This window comes from Pygocentrus nattereri, chromosome 14, assembly GCF_015220715.1.
Source record: "Pygocentrus nattereri isolate fPygNat1 chromosome 14, fPygNat1.pri, whole genome shotgun sequence".
Lineage (NCBI taxonomy): Eukaryota > Metazoa > Chordata > Actinopteri > Characiformes > Serrasalmidae > Pygocentrus > Pygocentrus nattereri.
In genome coordinates this window covers 20689649-20711662 of record NC_051224.1, presented here as the reverse complement: position 1 = coordinate 20711662, position 22014 = coordinate 20689649, and the positions used below count along the sequence as shown (strand labels likewise).

The 22014-nt window shown below is 38.9% G+C and overlaps 1 protein-coding gene across 1 annotated transcript in view; it reads right to left on the bottom strand.

Annotated features, from left to right (window-relative positions):
• The window catches only part of hsd3b7 (hydroxy-delta-5-steroid dehydrogenase, 3 beta- and steroid delta-isomerase), a 54827-nt gene that overhangs the window by 7464 nt on the left and 25349 nt on the right, over positions 1-22014 (bottom strand). Inside the window, exons 4-6 of the mRNA XM_017697407.2 lie at positions 17148-17303; positions 9690-9798; positions 1534-1633 (exon numbers count right to left, since the gene is read on the bottom strand). Of these exons, the coding sequence (XP_017552896.1) occupies positions 1534-1633; positions 9690-9798; positions 17148-17303 (365 nt within the window). The remainder of the gene's footprint in view (positions 1-1533; positions 1634-9689; positions 9799-17147; positions 17304-22014) is intronic.

Below are 22014 nucleotides of genomic sequence, written 5' to 3'. Positions count from 1 at the left end.
CTGAGTGGAGAACAATATGCCGTAATTTCTTTTCAGGCCTGTCAGGTTCTGCACCCTACGTGTGTGTGTACGTGTTCTTGTGTGTGATTTGCACGTTTCATTTGTCATGTTGCAGCTGTACATTTAAGCCAGCAGTAAACTTCAACTGAAAAACATGTTTCAAAGCGAAACAGCAAGTGATGGGGATTCTGGCTGTTCAGTGAGTCACATCAACTGGCTCAGCTCACAGGTAAGAGACTTTTTCAGCTCCCAATTTGTTCCAAAGATGAGCCATCTTTTGCCTCGTCCACAAGTATCCCCATATTTTTAAAAACTTACTTTTTTTCTCTGAATTTTGGCCCTTGCCCACACAAAAATGTGTTTTTGTTTACTGAGAAGAGAACTGAGGTTTTTGAAAAACGATTTCCAGGTTAGTATAACGCGGCGGAGCGAGGAGGCAGACGCATACACTGAGATAAGCGACTTTTATTGAGGGCAAATCCAGGGTTGTAGTCCAAACAGTCCAGGGTCATTGAGCCAACACGGACTGATTGGGGGGCAGACATGACGAACAAGAATCAAACAATAAACAACATCCCAAACAACAAAACAATCAGCATGATCAAACATACAAACAAAGACCAACAAGAAACTCAGGAAAACACAGGGCTTAAATACAAGGGTTAACGAGGGACAAGCGGAAACACAGGTGGGAACAATCAGAAGCGGAGTCACAAAACAAGGGGCTGGACTAAAAACCAAAACAAAGAAGCACATGAACAGGGCTGGGAAGTAAACACGACACAAGGACATGGACATGAATGGGAGGGGCCAATCGTGACAGAGAAGACAAGCTCCATTTTTGGTGTTTATGGGTGAAACAGCCTCTTGAAAAAGCTGCTGTGGCTGTAGTTGTTTAATAAGTAAGCAGACCTTTGTCTGAAATATGATGGACAACTGGGTTGCAGCGTTGCAAAGATGGTCACCAAGTGAACAGACTTTCCTATAAAACTTCAGTTCTTGTAAATGGGGTGTTACTTTGACTGCAGATATTTTTAAAAAATCTCAGTATTAAAGATTATTAACCAAAGTGAAATAAATCCATAGTTCAAATAGGGTGAAAAACTAGAAAAAGTCTGTGTCTCTTCCTGGATTCATCAGGATAGTGTGTTGTAGCCATGGCAATGTAAACAATCCCATAGCAAGCGATAGGCTCTCTTTTATATTTTAAGCTTTTATTTTCTGGCAGGAATCAGACTTTAAGATAATTATAGAGGTCTGACAGCCTTTTTGGTGCGCTCTACATTTTGTGCACCGCACATTCTAAAAATGTTCTCCCTGAGGTAGAGGACATCAAATTTTATGTGGTATATCACCCCCTGCTGGCATGCTCATACAGGTGTTCATCAGGAGTTCTTTTTTTGTGGATGTAAACATGTTCGAAAACGCTGCTCATGTGAACAAAGGCTTTTTTGAAAACAGAGAGGAAGAACACGTTTTTAAAAACATCCAGATACAACTGGATATTATCTGTCTCAGGTTTGTATTCATTACCTTTTTGCCATTGGCCTCCAGCACCAGTGTCTCTGCTTCAGCTTTGCTTTTGGGGTAGGGCATGTCATGGTACACCTTATATGGCGTGTCCTCATCACCCCTGCAGTAAACAGAAGGGAAGGCGATACAGAGTGTTACTTTCTAAATATGGATTGGGAGAAGATGCCGCTAGATATAAAGCAGACGAAAGAGCCTACTAAAATAGTCACGCTCCCCTCAAATGATTTAGATGTTTTTTTTTTTAGAAGAAATCACATTTACACAATTTTCTGCTCTAGATGTTGATCAGCGAAGACCAATTTAGACGTTCGGTGTCGAAATTTTGCTTCTTTATTTAGAACTGGAAGCTAAATGTTCAATAATCAATAGTCACCCAAATCCTTTTTGTAAAAACATCCCTAAAGCTCCTTTCAACCCACTCAAAAGGCATCAAAGTCTTTGTTAAGATCACTCAAACTTGATGTGGTTTAAGACAGCTATAAAAATGAACAAAACTTCACCATGTAGCTCAACATTGCAGTCAGCCTCGGAGTCTAGCAGGAGAGCTTATCTAAAAATCAATATTTGTAAGAGTTACCATCTCAAATATGGAAGAATCTGATCAAAGATCAATCCTGCTTTATGAATATCAGCACTGGTGTTGTCAGAAATGGCCACCCGTAGCAGGTAGCAGTGAAGGTTTGTTCATTTTTATAGTTCACCGTAAGTCATACTGTGTCCTAAACCACACTGACTACCTGTGTGACCTTTATGAAGGGCAGGATGCAGGTTGAGAGGAGTTTTGGTGATTTGTAGAATGAGTGGAGTTATTTGAGTGACCACTGAGTGCTCATGTTTGCCAGCAACATTAGCCTTGCAACTTCAATTCTAAACTAAATGAGCAAAATTTGGACTCCAAACATCTTGGCTGAAGGACTATCTAGAGTACACACAAAAATATGGTTCTTCAAGGGTTCTTTAGTAAAATAAATGGTTCTATAAAGAGCTCTGAACACTCAAAAGAGCAATTTTTGTGATTAAAGGGTGCTTTGCATCATTAAAGAGTGTCTTATAATATATAGCAACAAAAAGGGGTCTTCTAGTGTTTCAGGCTTGACATTGTAAACAATAGAAGAACCCTTCTGTGCTATATAGAACTCACATCCTCAAAGACGCATCCTTCACCAAGTTTTGACTGAGTTCTCTTTGAATTCTCTTTCAATGCACTCACAATCATCACATTCATATGCTCAAAGAAGTGGTCTGATGGTACAATACGTTTTCACACGTTTTGTGTAATTACACATTTCTACCAGAGAGGCCTCCAAAATGTACATAGTGTAGCTTTAAGAAGAAATGCTCTCAGGCTAAAGTAGCAGACTAACATTGTTAGCCTGTGTTACCACTAAACTGGCACAAATATGCTCAATTCATAGACAACAAGGCCATGTTTGGGGCCTTGTGGACTTTCATGCCCATCACCCTAATTAATATGAGTTTACTGTAGACATTTAATTATTATCAGAACTTAACCTTTCCCTGGTTAACTTGAAGGTACAGTCTGAGAGAAAGGCTGGGAAAGGCTATTAAGTTCTAATAATAATTCTGATAAATACTGTACATGGTATGGACTTTGAACTCTGCCCCTTTGAAAGACAGGCTGTATGACAGCCCCAGAGCAGACTGAGTGAATAAGAGGACAAAAGAGATACATGTGTGTCCCATTTTATCACTGCGATCAGGCAACTGTACATGGTGGAAACGACTGCAGACATTTTTCAGTGAGTGTATGACACATAAGAAAAGAATGCTTTGATGTGAGCTTTGTATGATGCTTGTCTGCCATAGAGGGCGTACATTTTTCATCCAACAGAAACAAACACCACTTCCATGATCCTCGAAAAACAGGCTTTGGGGGATCAGGAAAATGTAACAGTGATATTAAAATGATAACAATAGCACCTTTTTGTTGCACTGAGAGGGTCCAGAGCAGATTGCCAAGGGTGATGCAAGTTAAATGCTGTTTTTCTTTGTATGGGGTATTAGTCTTTCCAGAATACACCCAAAGTGGGAAAAACAGCTGCCTGCCTTCATTGTCCGTTTAAAGGACAAGTCCACCAATTTTTTCAAAATGTCTGCACAATTAAATCATTACAGTGTAAAGTCATTCACAGTGGTTTGACATGAAAGGTGTCATTCTAGTGAAATTAAAATTGTTGTGTCCGAATTGTTCACAGTGCTAGTGATAGGAACCAGACATCTGGAGAGTTTAATGCCTTTAAAACCGTCCTCACAAAAAGTTATTACATGAAATGGTAACAAATACACTGCCTGATGTCAGACATTGTTTTATGATATTTGTGTAGTTTTGGCCTAAAATGAACTTCTAAGAAAGTGAGTCAGGGTGGAGAGGTACATGCAGGGTACTGTGAATCAAAAAAGCACCTCAAAGAAAACTTTCAGATTTAGTACTATTTTATAATTTTGGGTTTGAGCAAAAGAGCCTGAGAAGGAGTGAGTTATTGCGAACGCCATCACGGTTGTTATCTGGTCGCAGACATGAGCCAAGAGGAAGTACAGGACATCACAGCTTATTCATGATTACACATGATCTCCAGAGCTTTTGTTCAATAGTTCTACAAAATAAAAGACAAATAATTATAGTAAAGAAGCACCAAACATTGTTTCAAATTGGCAAATCCTTATGCCTATAAAAGTTGTACCCTTTTGCGTTACACATAGAGCCATAAAAGTGTCGCAATAGCTGCACACCAAAACTTAGGCTGCAACTGAGGTAGTGCGGATCCTCAGTAGGACTGTCCTATGAAGACTCCTTAGTAGCCTATTGGTCACAAAAATGAAACAGTCCGAACGAGGTTGCATGATGACCTTACCAGAAAGGTCCCGTCTCTTGCAATTGCGGCGCAAAACTTGTGAGGAAACCGATAAGAGAGAATGAGTCCACTGCATTGTGTTTGTTGCTGTTTCGCCATTTTCTTGGTGCTTTTTTTCCCCTTCGCGTCATTTGTGCACAAAGAACTGTAGGTAACTGAAGGCCTGGTACAACAGTTGCGCCCTTGAAATCACTCAGAACATAGACTGCATTTCTTTGCTGTTTACAGTTGTTACTTCACAGCTGCCGACTGAAAAGCTTGTTCAATGGCAACGACAGGTCAAGAATATGATGCAGGCCTACTACCCCACACGTCAGAAACTGACCAAATGAGCTGCAGGACAAATCATCTTACAGAAGCTATCTAATATATAATTTTGTTTTTTCACATTCTAAAGCTGCACAATTAGCTGCAGTGGAAAGGGAGTTGTTACTTAGAAACTCAATAGTTAATGCAAAAAAATATATATAGGTGTTACCACATGCATCTGGATGTGTAGCACGCCTCTCAATCAGATTGTGTTTTTGGAACAAACTGTTGCATATACTGCATTGAAAAACTCAAGACACATGTAGGTTAACTGGTTGTTTTGGACAGTAAATAAAACTGCTATATTTGAGTCTCTTGGTACTTTTCACCACCAAAACTATCAAAACTCTGAATTACCTTTCATTTCAACAAGTAAATCATGTAGAAATTCTGAAAGACTGGTGGAATTCCACTTTAATTCTTCAAAGATTTTGAAGCTCAAAAAGCTGTGGCATTTCTCCTATTCCCTTGGGCCTGCAGATCTGTGTGTGTGTTTGTGTATATATTGGTTTAATTGCTGGAAGATTGCAAAAGTTCCACAGAAAACACACTGGCAAACACACTGGCTCACAGCATTCTGCATTCTTTACAGATTTCAGGCTTTGCAAGCCTGGAAGACAAGAACAGATGAACAAGAAATATGAAACCAAGACAGGCCATCCAGCCTCTCTGATCTCTACAGATAAACAACAGTGACTGTCACGGTCATGCAGACTGGCTTTTACAGGACTGATCTAGTTGTGGACAATGACTCTGAACATAGCTTTTGACAATCTTTCTCTCCTGAGATTAAACTAAAAAAAAAAGGATCCTGTTAACAAACTGTAAATATCGATAGATCATTACTGTCAGAACAGAACTTTGTATGACCACTTCTCAGGAGAATTACACCAACATTCTTCATCTTTAACAGAAGTTATTGTAGGGATTTCTTTAACTTTCATAACAAACTGATCATGAAACAGCCAAGCTGATTTCAAATGATATAAAAGCAAATATAGATGTACAAGGTCCTGAGGGCAACTACGTGTCTTTCTTCTTAATCATTATAATTTTACTACATGAAACAAAGCTTTTGAACTGAACCTGTGTCTTGCTGCTTTGATCTAAGACCATAATTTAAGGATGTAGAAATTTTGAGCATTCATCTCCAGGATTAAACATGTGTTAACTTCAGTGAAGTGTACAGAAATGCACTTAAAATAATACCAGACTTGCAAGACTCTTTCCTCAGCTTTTTCCTGTACAAACATGTTAATTCCAGTATCTCTTTCCCTTCTTCCAATTCTGAGCAAGACATTTTGTGGCACACTTTTTGAAATAAAAAAAAAAAGCTTTAAGTCAAATTACAGATCTAGTCAACTACAATAAAAATAAAGACAGATTTTTCAATTGATCTGTGTTATGAAATGGACAGTTCAGGCTGCAAATGTCTGGCTGAGCCATGTTCGAAGAAGTCAAAAACTAAAGCCATAAGCTACAAAAGGCTGTACATTACAGTGATTTTAGCACAGGTAAGGTTTGTTAGACTAAGAGAAGCAGATTAAAACCCTCTTACCCAAAGTAAAAATCACTAACAGCTTCAAGTGCTTTACTGGTTTTATATACTAATAATCAGGGTGACACAGTGGCCCAGCAAGAAGGGCCTGGGTTCAATTCCCCAGCCTGGTGACCAGAGTTCTTTCTGCGTGGAGTTTGTATGTTCTCCCCACGTCTGTGTGGGGAGAACATACAAAGACAAGCAGTCAGGCTGATTGGAGATCCTATATCAACCCTAGGTATGAGTGTGTATGTGATTGTGTACATCTGTGTGTCTGCCCTGGGTTGGACTAGCGACATGTCCAGGGTGTCTCCAGCCTACCACCCAATGAGCATTAGGGCAGGCCACAGCACCCACCTCTGACCCGGGAGGATAAGCGGCTAAGATAATTAATAAAATCAATGGAAGTTCTTCAACCAAAAGCTAGTTTATTAAAGTTGGAGTTTTTTTATAGGCCATCATTGTCAATCTGAAGAACAAAAGCATGCACTTACGTTTTTTTCCATTCTTTGTTGTATAATAATGAAACTAAAACAGACATTTAAAGACACTCAAGTTCCCTTTGACGTTTTATTTTGCAGTATTGCAGTGAATTGTTCAGTGCATACTTCAATTCAAAGTCTAACCCCTACTGTAATGATGGAGCAGTTTAGCCTTAGCTATTGTTTAGCCTGGCTCTTAAGAAACTGAGTAGTCAGCCTCATTTTAATGCAAAATTACTTTTTCTTGGCTGAATTTAACATATTGAGGAAAAACAAAACGTGGCCTATGCAAAGATTATGGCACATTTTGTATTGTATGGTTTCCTTTTTTCAATATGATAAATCAGCACATGAATATTAATTGTGCACACAGATTTTCAGAAAAATTACATTTAAGTGTGTTCTTTGCACATTTCCTCTATTTAGATTATCTGCGCTGGGAATTTATGAGTGTGTGAGTGTGATGTCTCAACTGTTACTGATTATAACTTATTACTGATTGTACTTAAGAGCAGCATAGTGTAGTGCTAACGGGAAGCCGTGTAAACTCAATGAGCAATCGGTCAAAGACTCTTGCTTTGAGTTGGTGTATTAATACAGATTTCAGTTGTTGTGAAGCGGTCATAGTTTATCAAGTATTTTACAACTGCTTGGAATGTGGCTCACAAAAAAGAAAAAAAAAACAAAACAAAAAAAAAAAAAAGACTGGATTGTTTTTTTAGTATCACTGCATACATTAAAGGAATTTCACTAAATAGCTTTTTTAAAAATGTGGTTATGTATCTGTGGAAATGGTTTGGGTGACTAATGACTTCCAGTGTTTATTAGCACGGTTAGCCTAGCAGCTCCAGTTCAAAACTAAAGACGCAATATTTGCTGATCGATAACATTTGGGTTAAATAGAATGTAAATGAGATTTTTTGCTAAGCTATTTTGTTAAGTGAGTACAGTACTAATGCACAAAGATACCAAAATCTACTGTGCAGTTCATGAAATAATCTTTGAATAATGCAACAGAAAATGTTTCTTGTGCCATTTTATAAAAGAAATAAGCCAGTCAGCTAAAGTGATTTCATCGCTATGACAGTGATAAAATCACTGTAAAGCACACTCTATTCTGTTTTTGTTAATAAATTATTTATATTTTTGATATGATTACTCTGGAATGGAAGCGTATTGCATCACTGCTTTGAGATCAGAGATAAGAATAAATGCATAAGAAGGAAGAGGCAGGTATCCGATGAGCTGATGCAGTTCATTGGACAATGATCAAGCTCTGCATGTGTTGGTTCAGATGTGCTGGCAGAAAAACTACTAAAGCCCTCCAGGACTGGCGCTGTGGACCCCTGCTGCAGGAAGTCAAAGCTATGAACAGAAAGTTCTGAGAGCGCATGTTTAAATGCAGTCTATGGACTCTCTTCTCTTTCATGTCAGCAATATCAGCAAATACTCTATATTCAGTTTCTTTAGGAAAAACAAATCTTTTGAGGTCTTTTATCTTTTGCACAGTGATGGTAAAACACTAAATCATCTAAGGTCTTTTACATACATGCTTTTGTATTAAGGCTTCTCCAGCTATTAAAACCTTCAGATATGACCAGTGACGAAGTCACACATTACAGTAGTGCGATAACTTTTAGCTGTGATGAGCTAGTATAAAGCATTAAGTTAAATTCTTGTGATAACCTAACAGTTACTGACTTAGTCATATGCAAAATCTTGTGTGCCCCAGTCAAATGATATTTTGTTGATTTTTTTAACTGAACACTAAAACTTATAGTTCTTCAAGAGTTCTCTAGCAAAGAAAATGGTTCGATAGAGAACCGAGTTTCAAAAAACCTTTTGCATGTTTAAAGGGTTCATCGTATCATGAAAGGTTTCTTCAGATTGATGGAGAATGAGCTGTAGATGGTTCCATATAGGTTTTGAAAAGGGTTCCATGTTGCACTGATGTCAATATAGAACCTACAGAGACCTTGAAGAACCATCTTTTTTTAAGTATGTCTTTTTAAGATTGCAAGTTGATTGCATGATTTTGATTGTCAACATGAGCAGCGCAGCACAGACCTACCATGGAAAGCAGTGTAAACTCCGTAACCTGTCAAAGCTTCTTATCATGCTAATATTAAATCTGTGCAAAAAGAAGAATTTTTGTCTTCAGTTGTTTTTCTGTTTTTGACATATTTTGAAAATACCTGTTGCCCTTTAGTCTGGGTCCACTGACACTAAAAGTAAGGGTTTTTTCCTTCTCCTGTAAAGTTATGAGTTTTTGTTCTGACAATAGCAATATCCTTCTAAAGCTGTTATTGGACTGTTGTGCTGAGCTTTGTTCAGCTCATACAGATGCATTTGAGTTTTAGAGACTAACACAAAAGTGAATCAGTCATTAGTGAGATTATGTTTTCCAGAATTAATAAAGTAAATCCCATTACAGTTTGTTACTATTATTAGAAGCTTGACATTGTAACGACAGAAGAACCCTTTTTGGTGCTATATAGAACCCTTTTCAAAAAGGTTGTAAATAGAACCATCTACAGCACATTCTCAATGGTTTTACATATAGGGACGGCATGGTAGCGCAGTCACCCCACAGCAGGAAGGATCTGGGTTCAATTCCCCAGCCGGGCACCCAGGGTCCTTCAGGTGTGGAGTTTGTATGTTCTCCCTGTGTATGCATGGGTTTCCCCCAGGATAGATTGTCCCTCGTGTGAATCTGTGTGTCGGCACTGTGATAGACTGGCCAATGACCCCTTGTATGGGCTCCAGCAAACTAGGAGGATAAGTGGAGTAGATAACATGTGTGTGGTTCTATATAGAACTATTTTCTTTAGTAAAGAACCCTTGAAGAACCATCTTTGTGGTACTGTGTTTGACACTGCAGAGTCATAGGAATCAGAACCGGGGGGAAGCTGAAGACAAAGCGAGAATGAACTCTTAGAGAAACAAGCACACCTGATAAAAGTGTCGCCCTTCACGTTGGGACCCACCACCTCCATACTGCTGGTGTAGATCAGGTACTGAATACCGAGCTCCACACAGGCATTTATAACGTTCTTTGTACCTGTGGACAAAGAAGAGAGAAAAGCACTGTGAAATTGCATTACTGCGCTGTCCCTGACCAACAGCAGCACAGCATGCAGGCAAAGTCCGGCCTGGAAAAAGAACTGTTCCATAATTTACAATGCTTTACGGAAATACTTGGAAACTGTTACGTGGATATAAAACAAAGCAACATGCCAGGAAAAAAAAAAAAAAAACCCACACACACACACACACACACACACACACACACACACACACTCTGTCTAAATCTTGGATTCTTAATAACAACTTGTGAAACCACAAGGCATTCAGTAGCAACTTTTCAGCAGGAAACCACAAGTTCTTCCAGCTCTCTGCTGCAATATCCAGAGATATGGGGTACCGGTGCGTTCCTCTGCCTCTGTGTAAACCTAATCCATCAATGTTTAATGGCCAGTGCTTCTTCACCAGAGGGTTCTTGCACAACTCTGAGGTGGAGTTTCAGGTCATTGCTAGCCATGTGGGCAGAGACTGCAGTACATTTGGCATCACCAGTTCAGCCACAAAGTAACAAGAGCATGTCACACTAAGCAGAATAAAGGTGGGTGAATATCAGTGAATAACAGTGCATTAACACAAATGACATTGCGCCTGGGATTCAGTTGTAGGTACGAGCTCAGGGCGAGAACAGTGAATCTTCACAGCTGTATCTGTGAGGATTCTCCTGCTTTCATACAACAGTTCTGCAAAATGGACAAAACAAGTAAAGCAAAGAAGCCAAGAATATCATACCAAATGTGCTTTAATGTCACCAATTCCTTCTGTCAAACATGGATAAGTTGGTTTTAAATTGAATATTGTTGTTTGCCTTCTCTCCTTAATATCTCATTAAATAAAACATACAAAAATGATCAAACCTGCATTTCCTCACTCCTTAAAGACACAAAGTGGAACCAAATATATATTTTTTTAAAATGTAGTTTAATTTCGGTTCTGAAAACGTAGATCATTGAACATTTAGTCATGAATGGACCGTCTGAGAAGTCCGTATCCCAAAATGCATTAGGCAAGATCACATCAAATCACTTGTAGTAATAAGAGAAGCTTATTTTACTACAAATCTCGGTTATGGGACATATTTAGAGTCAGAAGTCGGATTTCCAACAAATGTCCAACGTTACATCATATGAACTGCCCTGTTATGGACAGAATCAAAACTGTCAATCTCAGATTTAGCTCAGCTATCGGGTCACAATTTCTATAACGAAAATAAAGTAATCTAAAACGCCCAGATTCAAAACTATAACTCAAAACATTATAAAACAATGTCTCAGGCATCAGCATATTCATGATCATTTCATGTAGTAACTTTATTAGCTTTTAGAGACGGATGTCTGGTTCCTATCACCACCACTCAGTAATTTTCACTACAACAGAGCATTTCACATCAAACCACTCTGAATGAGTTAATTTACATTTTAAAGATTTAACTATGCAAAAACTTTGAATAATTTTTGGAATTCTGCTTTGAGCAGTTTTGTTGGTGTCCTTTGTTTTGAATATGAAACTAGAGTAAACTAATGTTTTTTTTTGTTTTTTTTTCCCCACTCGAGATGAATAATGATTGGTTTCTGGAGAAGCCGCAATAAAAATTACCCATATATTCTGCCTCTTGGCCTCATTTGTTATTTTCCTTTTCTTATTCTGCTCTTAACAATGGTTTCTTTGCAGCAGTTGTTCCCGTAAGGGCAGGTTTAATGCAATATCCTCTGCACAGTTGAAACATTTGTATTTCATGGTGAAACAGCTGTAATTCTACTGGTGGTTAACTGATATTTCCTGAGCTGTGAATGTCATTTATTTCATAGTCTTGAGTCTTGAATACCTGGTTTTATGACTCTGAGATCACATTTCACTTCTTTCTGACCTCATTTAAAGCTCACAGATATATCATATTCTTCAAAGTGTTTGATGATCTTGGCCACAGCAGGTATAGATGCTGAGGTTATGCTATGTATCTTTATATCAAGTGTTCCTCGGATGTCAGCAGTGATTACCTACAAGAAATTAAAGATGGTAAAAGATGAATTTCTAGACATTTGATTTATAGCCAATAACAGTGCTTTAAGTGAATGTACCTTTTTTTAAATACAGAAGCAGTGGTGACCCAAGCACTGACAATGGCTGAGATATTAGGCATGTTACTTTTAACCATACAATTCTCTAGTGGCCTGACTCCCAGTCTTGGCCAACCATGCCTGCTCAGTAGAGGGGCCCCAAGCAACGCCCCAATGCTGTCACATCTTTGCCAGCCACTGTTCTCTGGCGGGCTCTGCTGCTAAGCCTTGTCGTGTTGCCTCCACCACTGTCTTCCCTACCCATTCTTGCCATGCTGCCGCTTCCTCGCACTTCCTACTTCTGACACCACTGTAACATTGGTGAACAAGATGTGAGAAACATAGCAAATGCTCTTTTATTGAACACAGCCAAAGGAGAGTTGCCACCCAGCATTGAATGGTTGAGATAGTCTGGCCATACAACTCTCCCTGATGGTAGGCCATAATCCCATCCAAACTACCCCACATCCCAGCACGGTACAAACAATATCTGTACACCTCTTAAACTAATCAGCAGCAACTTATTTACAGTCTCTTACTGCAGGTCCACTGCTCCCATTGTCACCACACCATATGACCATGCCTCCTGTGTGTCCAAGGACAAACAAGCCATCAGCAGGATGCTTCAATATATAGCTGAAATGCTGCCAGTCACTACTTAGAGAAGACGAGGCTGTTTGTGTCATGCAATCAGGACTTCAGTGGCAGCTCAAGAATGTAATCAGGAAATGGTGACTATTGTTTGCTTAAATGTTCCACGCAATGCTACCAGGAGACACATAAGAATAAGCAGAAGCACCTGAAAGGCTAAAAAAACAAAACTATCAAAATGCTTATTGTCAGTGATTAAAGTAGCAGCTGTTGTGCGTCACGAGGGAGAAAAACACACTGATAGGTCCAAATCAGAGGAATGTGATGTGATGAAATGAAAGGAAAAATACTGTTAAGGGATTACAGCCGAGCAGAGAGAAGCTGGATGGAAACAGTGACAGCCAAGGTGTATGGAAGGTTCCTATAAAACCAGATATTTATGGTTTATTCTGAACAACTTAGCTTCATGCTGTGCTTGGTCAATGTCACTCATTCCCTCATATACCATCTAACCATCCCTAGCCTTTAAACTGCTTCATCACACTAAATTACACAGTCATATGCAAACATTTGAACGTTTTGTTGTTTTACTATGTGTAAATAAGTTAACACAGGCCACATGTTCTATTTTTTCCAATATGTTAAATGTGTTAGAAAATATGTGCAATGAATGCATGCTTAGTTTGTTAGAAAATCTAAAAATAAATGCTAAAATTGAAACAAGAAAGGAATAGGCTTGCGATATTGTGTGCAAAAATGCAGGCCACTTTCCATCTGAAGGCATTTTCAGTGCACACTGGAAGCTGTACATATGGACTGCATGCTGCTCCTCATGCTGACAGACTGAGGATCCTCTTACAGACAGACTGAGGATCCTCTTACATGCCTTTCTTCAGCAACCTGTTTCAACAGGGGTGGCTTTGTTATAACACCACCTTACCTGCCTATTAACATCACAGTAAACCTCCTTTGTGCTCAGAAACTGTTCTTGCTTTTGGTATGGCTTAGTAGTTTTGGCTGCAGGTTTAATAAATTGTGTGTTTACAGCATATAAGTCACTTCTTGTTAAAATAATAAATAAATATTTTAAAGCAACACTATGCAAGTTTTGGCGATTTGGAGACCTCTCTGGTGGGAACATTTTGTAGCAACGGTAGTGCTCTGGACCCCCACAAGCAGATAAATCTGACATTTGTGAGTGCGGTTGAAAAGTCAAAATCTTCTGAGGATAGGAGTGAATTATCTACAGTTATTACATCTACATTGGTATAATGCTGAATTTTGTATTTCAGACCTATGAGAACGAACAACATTCTGAATGATGCCCACCAAATCTGTCCTGGTACCTCTGACTTTTCAATGATCCTTTCAGGCTTTACAGGGCAACTTGCAGCAGTGCTCACCATATTTCAGCATGTTCTTCTTTTCGATACTCAGTAATTGTAACGCTGGGGAGTGACGCATGTGCTGAGATAAGCGACTTTTACTGTGGGCAAATCCAAAGTCAGGGTCGAAACAGTCCAGGGTCCAGTAAATCAAGATCAAGAGCAGGGTGGGCAGACATGATAAACACAGAATCCAAACAATCAAACAAACATCTAACGACAAACACCACAATCAGAACAACAATTCAAAACAAAGACCAGCAACCAGACAGGGCCAAAAAAAAAAAATAAAAAATAAAAAAATAAAAATAAAACAGAGCTTAAATACATAAGGGTAAATGAGGGACAGGGTGAAACACAGGTGCAGACAAATCAGTGGCACATGGACAGGACTGGGAAGTAAACACCACAAGCACATGGACAGGACTGGGAGGGGCCAATCGTGACAGTAATGCTATCCAAAACAATTCATCCATATGAGTAAAGCTATGTTTTCAAAAGCAATATTAAGAACTTTTGTCTCTTTACAGTGCTCCAGGTCAAAGGGCCTCATTATACAGAGAGCTGAGATCTAAACACTGAAATATTTTTGGTGGGTATCATATTGAATGCAAGTGCCTTTAACTCCCTACCTCTTTCCCCTCCCACTCTGAACTGGTTTAACTTTTGGCCAACCTTGCACTCAATAACTGTACTGCTGCAGTTCAAGATCTGTTATCTGTTACTTGCAACATGCACTTTATAAACCGCTGCTCTACATACTTGCACACACACGTAACTTTAATTTCCTTTCAACTTTGCACATATGACTACTTTTTAACTGTTATTTTACTATTACGTGTTATTCTTAGATTTTTAATATTTTTCTATTATTTTATTCTAAGATTATATTTGGTGAATGGAGGAACAGCAAAGTGAGAATTTCATCATACAGTGTAACTGCCTGTTTCTGCTGTGCATATGACAAAACTCTTGAATCTTAACCCTCTACTGTACACATTATAACAGTATTTTAAAAACTTCACCTTTCATTCACTTTTCTTGCATAAAATGGTTCTCATATATATTATATATAAAAAAAATATTTGGTCCCAATTATTAAATTCAAAAACATTTTAAAAATGTGTGGAGGCGTCCTTTTGGAGTATGTTGCCTTGAGACAACATTGTGAGACAATGGGAAGAAATGACATGAAGCCGTGTTCCCTGAAGTGGTGAAACCCAGCTTGTGACTGGCAAAATCTATTCTGCTGTCGCACAGTGTTGCTTCTAGACAACAAACATAATTCTGCAAAAAATTTATGCTGAATATTTAAAAAAAAGAGGTATAAAGATAGCATGACCAAGTACATGCTTTTTACTGACTTACTCAGTCTTCCCTCTATTTTTAACCCTATTATTGTCTTTAAATATGTATAATGTTATTGGAAAGAGAGGAAATTGAATTTGTTGCCCTGAGGGAACAATAGAAGGGAACCCTTCTATAAGGGTTGAAAGATAATTTGCTGAAAGAAAACCTCAAGCCCATCTAACGCCATCAAATCCCGACAGATGGAAACTATTGACTCAAGCATAATAAGATCAAAGGACGTAAATTAGCAGTGACACCTTCCTGTGCTCTGCTCTGCTCTACGGTAAATAGAATGGACTCAGAGCAGATGGATTTCCTCATGTGACGTGGCCTGTATGAAATTAGCTGCAGACGGCCAATGATAAATCCAGTGACCACATTCTTTCATCAGAGTAAAAACGTTTACTCCAGCACGCACACCAGCGCTGAGGGTCAAATTACCCAAATGTTGATCTGTGATAAGTTTGTGCCTTCTAGACACAACGAAACAGGAACTCCAGCTGATTTTAGATCTGTGTTCTTACCAAGTCACTTCATAAATATGGGTCATTGTGTAGACCACAGGCTTAATTCAAGCCTTATTCAAGTAAAGAGCACTGCAGTCAGCAGCCTGAATTCCCACTGTTCTAGTCCACCTTCCTGTGAAATTTATTCATAAGTATCTGCCAGCAGGTGCCCTTAATGTAAATACCTCCTTCTGTGTGAGGCAAATGAGAAAAGTCATACTCAGTACTAAGAGTCATATACAAAAGTTTGAACAACCCTGTCAAATGGTGTTTTGTTGATTTTCTGAGTCAATTTGTTAACACTGTATTGAACTCTTACATGTTTTCTACCTAAGCACACACAAAAAAAAAATGGACCCATCAGATAGCCTCCATGAGAAGATATTTGACCTGCAGTTTGTTTGGTCAAATTCCAAAGAGACAGATCAGCTTTTCAGACAAGGACTGGACTAACGAACTAATCAAACTAAACAAAGTAAACCACTACATAATAATGAATCAAGTAGAAATGAACAGAACACATTTCAGCCAACAAGGTGGGCTGTGAAATGCTTTACAGACTGACTGGAACAAAATTACATTGTTTTATTTAAAAAGCTGAGATGATATTGCAGCAGTTTTATGGCTCAATCCATAGCGTAAATGTTTTTCAGCTGAAAACATTTCAATAATACAGCAGTGCAATGTGCAGAGCTTTTCTGCTTTTTCATTTATTTTGTATATCTGTTGTTGTATTACTTCAATAGAACATGAGTGGGAGCGTGTTACTATAAAAGCAACCAACTTCTGAGACTTGAGGTGTTTCTGCAGATTCTTTGAGGAACAGAAATTGAGTCTCCTGAAAAGAATGGAAACTGGTTCTGTGTAATATAGTACAGTTTTTTCTATGATGTTGAAAAATGATGTTTATGGATGTTTTGATTAGAAATTAAATGAAGGGTGGTCATTGACTTTTGCCAGTACTGTGTATATGACGCAATTGGACATTTACATTCCACAGCAGCTTTATGTGAATATTTCTTCTGGTAGATATACCAACAAATTCCCTCAAATAAATCTTACATTAAAAGAAAATTACATTAAATGTACTTCGTTTTTCTGGAAAGCATTTTAGCGGGTTGATGTTTTGCCATGAATGTTGTGACATGTTGGGCGTTAGATTCCTCTTTGTGGTACTAACGAGACGTGGTGAGGTTTCTAGTCACCAGTGTGTCAAATGACACCCTCTGAATAATGCTCCGGAGCACAGGCAGGAAGTGAGCAGTGCCCAACTTGTAAAGGAAACATGTAGATCACCATCATTTACTGGCAAATCTGAATTCCCAGCAGAGCCTTTAAGGGCTTTAATGTGAAGGCCATTGTGTGACCTGCACTGAATGAAGTCACTGACAGGTAAAATAAACTCTTGACTGCTTTAAGAGAAAACTGAACTCTTCTCACCTCCCACATTAACGGCGTAGATGGTCTTCTCTGGTATTCTGTGCCAAACGTCCACTAGACTGGCCGCATGGATGATGAGGTCAGCTCCCTTGCAGGCTTCCATAACGTTCTGGTAATCAGTTATATCTCCCTGAATGACCACCACCTTGACCCGCTCTGTAAGAGAGAGAAAGAGTGTTATGAAGACCTAAAGTAGTCTCAACAGTTTTGACAGTGTTTTGGAAAAGCAGAAAAGGTAGGTGGGCATTATGACCACTGTTATCATTATGATAAATCACTACACAGTAGTGTGATATATATAGTAACAAAAATAGATGGATGGATAGATGGATACACCGATGAATATTTAGATGAAAAGATATGGATAGATAGATTAATGGATGGATAGAAGGACAGATAGTTGGAGAGATTGAGAAATGAATGGATATATGGATATTTAGATGGACAGATATATGGATAAATAGATAATTGGATGGACAGATGGATGGATACATGTAGCTTAACATACTTGTACATAAGCTTACATATATTAGGCAAAAATAAAAAGGCAAATTTGGCAGAAATAAAAAGAAAATCTTGAAAAAAAGCTATATTATTTTCTTAGCAATATTTTACAGCAGTTTTATTTGATAATGTTCTGCTGGTTCATTCTGTCTGTTTCTCTTTTTCTATTTCACAAAAGGATAATTATCAAGATACATATGGCTGTTGGGAAGATGTTCTGCAATACTACATTTTCACCACACCACATCCTTTGCTGAAAGAACGGACAACAGCTGGGAGTTCGCTGACCACAACAACACAAACTAACACAAACATTGGTATGCTGTACCTGCGTTTGATCGTTAAGAGACTCCAGAGTGTTTGTTTCCTTCAGTCTACTTCATTTGATTTGAGAGAGCTTTTGCAGGAAAGCTGTAAAAGAACATCTGTGTACTCCAGCCTTTAGAGAAGCAGTGATGACTGGAACACGCTTATCTATTCAAATAACCTAAAACAATACAGCTACTCAGTATGTCCAGTAATCCAGGGTCATTTATAAAATATAAGCAATGCCTGGCACAGTGTGGCATTTATTCACATTATCATATATGTCATTATTTCACTTTTATATATGCGATCACAGTAGAGCGGTGCAGGTGTGTGTGAGGCAGAGAAAGCAGTTTCTGTCTTGGCTGATCAAGGATCTGAGGGCGTATTCTGTATAGGGAGCTGCTGACATCTGGCTTACTGCTCTGCAGGAGGGGATATTGAGTGTGAAAAAACAGAACCTGCTTGAAACATTGAGGCTACAGTTTGTTGCATAGCAGACGAATATTAGAGGATCATTTTAAACCAATCATGAAACCTAACCCTAGTTTCTTTGTGTAACAGTGACCAATCATTAAGGACTATACCAAAGGTCAGAAATACCTGGGTTCCTAGGGGTTCCAGGACCATCTAATAAACCTCTTGAACACCCTGAATGTCTCAAAATCAAAATTCCGTAGGGGAATTCATGAAAATAAATTTATTATGACATTATGCTACTTGACCCACAGTCGGCTTCTGTATTCTTAACTAGAGCTGCATCACTGCTCTGCAGCAGATTGGTTTACCCAGTAGGCCCCTCATAGCCTAGTAACTGCAACCATGTCTGGGATACCGCTGAAATTTTTACAGTATCCCGCGGTCTATTTGCAAATCTGAAAACTTGCCCAATTTCCCGAGAGTTTGGTGGAAAGAGTGAATTTTTGCTCATTTCTCAAGCTTTAACACTTCAGAGGGTGTAGTGTGTCTTGTTGGAACAACAGTTAAAATGTGATGTAAAACTTCTTGTCACTTATCTTTTCAACACTAAATATTTACCTTCAAAGAGAGTCATTTTTATTAGTTTTTATGGCTCCAAATCGCACACAATACAGTCATTTGTCACCATTTCAGAGTAGCACTGAAATAACTGCTCAGTGTTCATGTTTCCTTGGCACCACCTCTGTATCTGTACTTGGCACAAAGGTCTCTTGACCCTTTTCCTACTGTCGAGGCTTGCGGTACTCTTTCTGCGCATGCAAAGCAAAAAAAAGCTATCAGAGTGATCATTAAGCTAAAATCCACTGGATTTCTCAACATCAGATAAGTTTTACATGGCGCATATCCTCCACCTTTGTATTTTATACTTTCCAGGAGCTCCATCTATGATAGTTGGGGGGGCTTAGCGCTGCTGTCAGAACAAAATCTCATATCTCCATGTTTGTCAATTTTCAGCTTTTTAAATAATTTGATAATCCTTTTTCCCCCCCTTTACATGTTTCCTGATGAATGGACCAAAAGAAATGGCCTAAATTGACATGAAAAAGTGTTGTTCCATTGACTTACATTAAAAGTGATGTAGGTTGCTTCCCTCTCCTGTAAATTTAGCATCTTGGCAAGACAAGGTTTAGTTCCAACAACAGCGTTATGCATTTTAAACTGATTTATTTCACTTGGAACTGTAAATGGTTTAAATGAGCATAAAGTTTACTGTGTAATTTCACAAGTGCTCAATATGAACGTCCTCCAGCTGTACGGACAACATCAGCGCCATAGTCAAACTAATCCCATACTCGATTGAGCATGTCGGGTGTCACTGCACTCACGACTCTCCCAGTGCGAGTTCGAAGATCATCCAGTTTTGTGGAACCAACACTGAACAGTCTGAGATGTTGGAGGTTCACTGCCGATGAAAATCACGCTGCACGGTTATGATGGATTCACTCTTATTGAAGTGGAGAATGCAGAGCACTTTCCATCTACTAGCATACTGAAGGGAGCCATCTTTCAGTGACGGTCAGAAACTATGACCCCCTCTTTCAATTGGTATGTCATTAGTTCCTAGTCGCCTCACGGTTGTAAAAATATGGCACTTTAAAATCTGACTTATCTTTTTGAATCACCCTGTATTACTGGTATGCATGCAATTGTACTTAATTCAATTTGTGTCCTTGACTCGTCACACTCTGTGCAAGAACACTACCTATGAATTACGCATGTGTGGGCATGTGTTGCATGTTGCATGTGTGTGGGAACGGCCTGCGTGAGTGTTTTCCTTCGTTATTTCCATAAAGTTTTTCTCGGAAAGCAAGATCTTTGCATTTGGTTTCAGAAATTCAGAACTTCACCACAGGCTTCCCCTAAACGTTCAGCTCAAGGAGGTCAGGCTGTGACTGTGTGGCTGTGGGCGTGTGAGTGTGGGAGTGCGTGAGAGAGAGGGGATGTTTGTTCATCTCCTGTCTCCTGCATACGTCCCGGAGCCATTGTGCAACATGTTTACATGCTCTGGACTGTTAGAGATTAGATAGTTCTATAGACTGCCAGTTGCTAAGTAACTACAGTGGGTCGTTTTAACATGGGTTTTTATGAAGGTTGGCTTTTTTCAGGTTTACAGGTTTCATGTTCTTCAAAGGCGGCGTGGAGCTGCCTTTCCCTGTTGCTTAGCAACAGCTAGCAATAGCTAACTCCCTAGCTAAAATCAGCCAAACTGATTGCTTATTAATTATAGATGACATAAAAAAAAAAAAAATTGAAAATCTCAGGTACCGCACTAACAGGACCCCAGCACTGCTAACAAGCTATCGTTTCAGTATGTATAGGTGAATAGAAGATTCTCCATAGGTTCTTAGTAAAGGGAATATTTGTATTCCATGTGTAAATGGTTCTCTGCATGGTGAATGGTTCTTCGTTTTAAAATTGCTTCTATATAGCACCAAAAAGGGTTCTACTACTGTTATAGCCCTCTTTGATGCTATATGGAACCATCGTCAATAAGGTTGCATGTAGAACCAACAGCTGCTTTTGGTTTATGTCAGACTTTACATCTTTGAAGGATTACAAACACTAACAACTCTTCCATTACAGCTGTCACCGAAGGCCTGCTTTACCTTTGATCTTGTTGGTCGGCTCAGAAAAAAAAAAGCTCATGTCGGAAGCTACTTGACCGCTGTGCTCTGGGCTCTGCACGAAACACAGCCACGAGGGGCACATTAAATGCTCCAAAAAAAAAAAAAAAAAAAGGGTAAGCAACAGAAAAAAAAGTCACTTCGCTCCATAAAAACACGCCCATTGTGAAGCACCCTTTACTCCAAGATGCTGGAACTAACTTTCTGGTTAAATAAATTGTGTTAAAGACATTTTTGAAACCATGTTCTTTGCTTTGTTTGACTTTTGTGTATAAGAAATACAACAGAAAACTCCGAAGTCATGTGTTATGGTGAACATCCATAAGTCTGGCGCACACCCGTAACCAAATCACAGCCATGTTGTTCATGAAAACACACTCCTCATGTTTTGCTGTTCAACAAAGTGAAACCCTCTTCCCTGTCTCTACAGAAACTCTCCAAAACATCCCAAACAAAGAACATTGAAACATGCCGTGGAAATCGAATACAGAGTGCAGCATTCCATTGTCTCAAGCTTTCCACTGAGTCTTTCCATTTAAAGTTACCATGCATGTCATCTGAACACCATGTAGAACTCATTTGGTTCCCAATAAACCAGTCATCCACTTCATGTGCTCTGTGGTGGCTCAACACAGTCGCTATAAAACATTGTATATTTGTTTGCAACATAATACAGACCACATTAGACCAGTGTTTCCCCACCCAGTCCTCAGTGCAGTGCCAGCTCCCAAAAGTATTTACCCAAGTATTAAAGAAATTATGGTGAACTTCCAAAGAAGGAACTACCGAAGAAGTTACTCTTTGATTACTGGAAGTCATAATTTGTCAGGTTCCATGGTACCAGTGCTTACCTGATACCAAAACACAGTAGACCAAATTGACAATAATCTCTATGTGATAAGACCATAGCTGATCAAGGAAAAGACTGGTCGTTGCAAAAACACCGGTCTAGT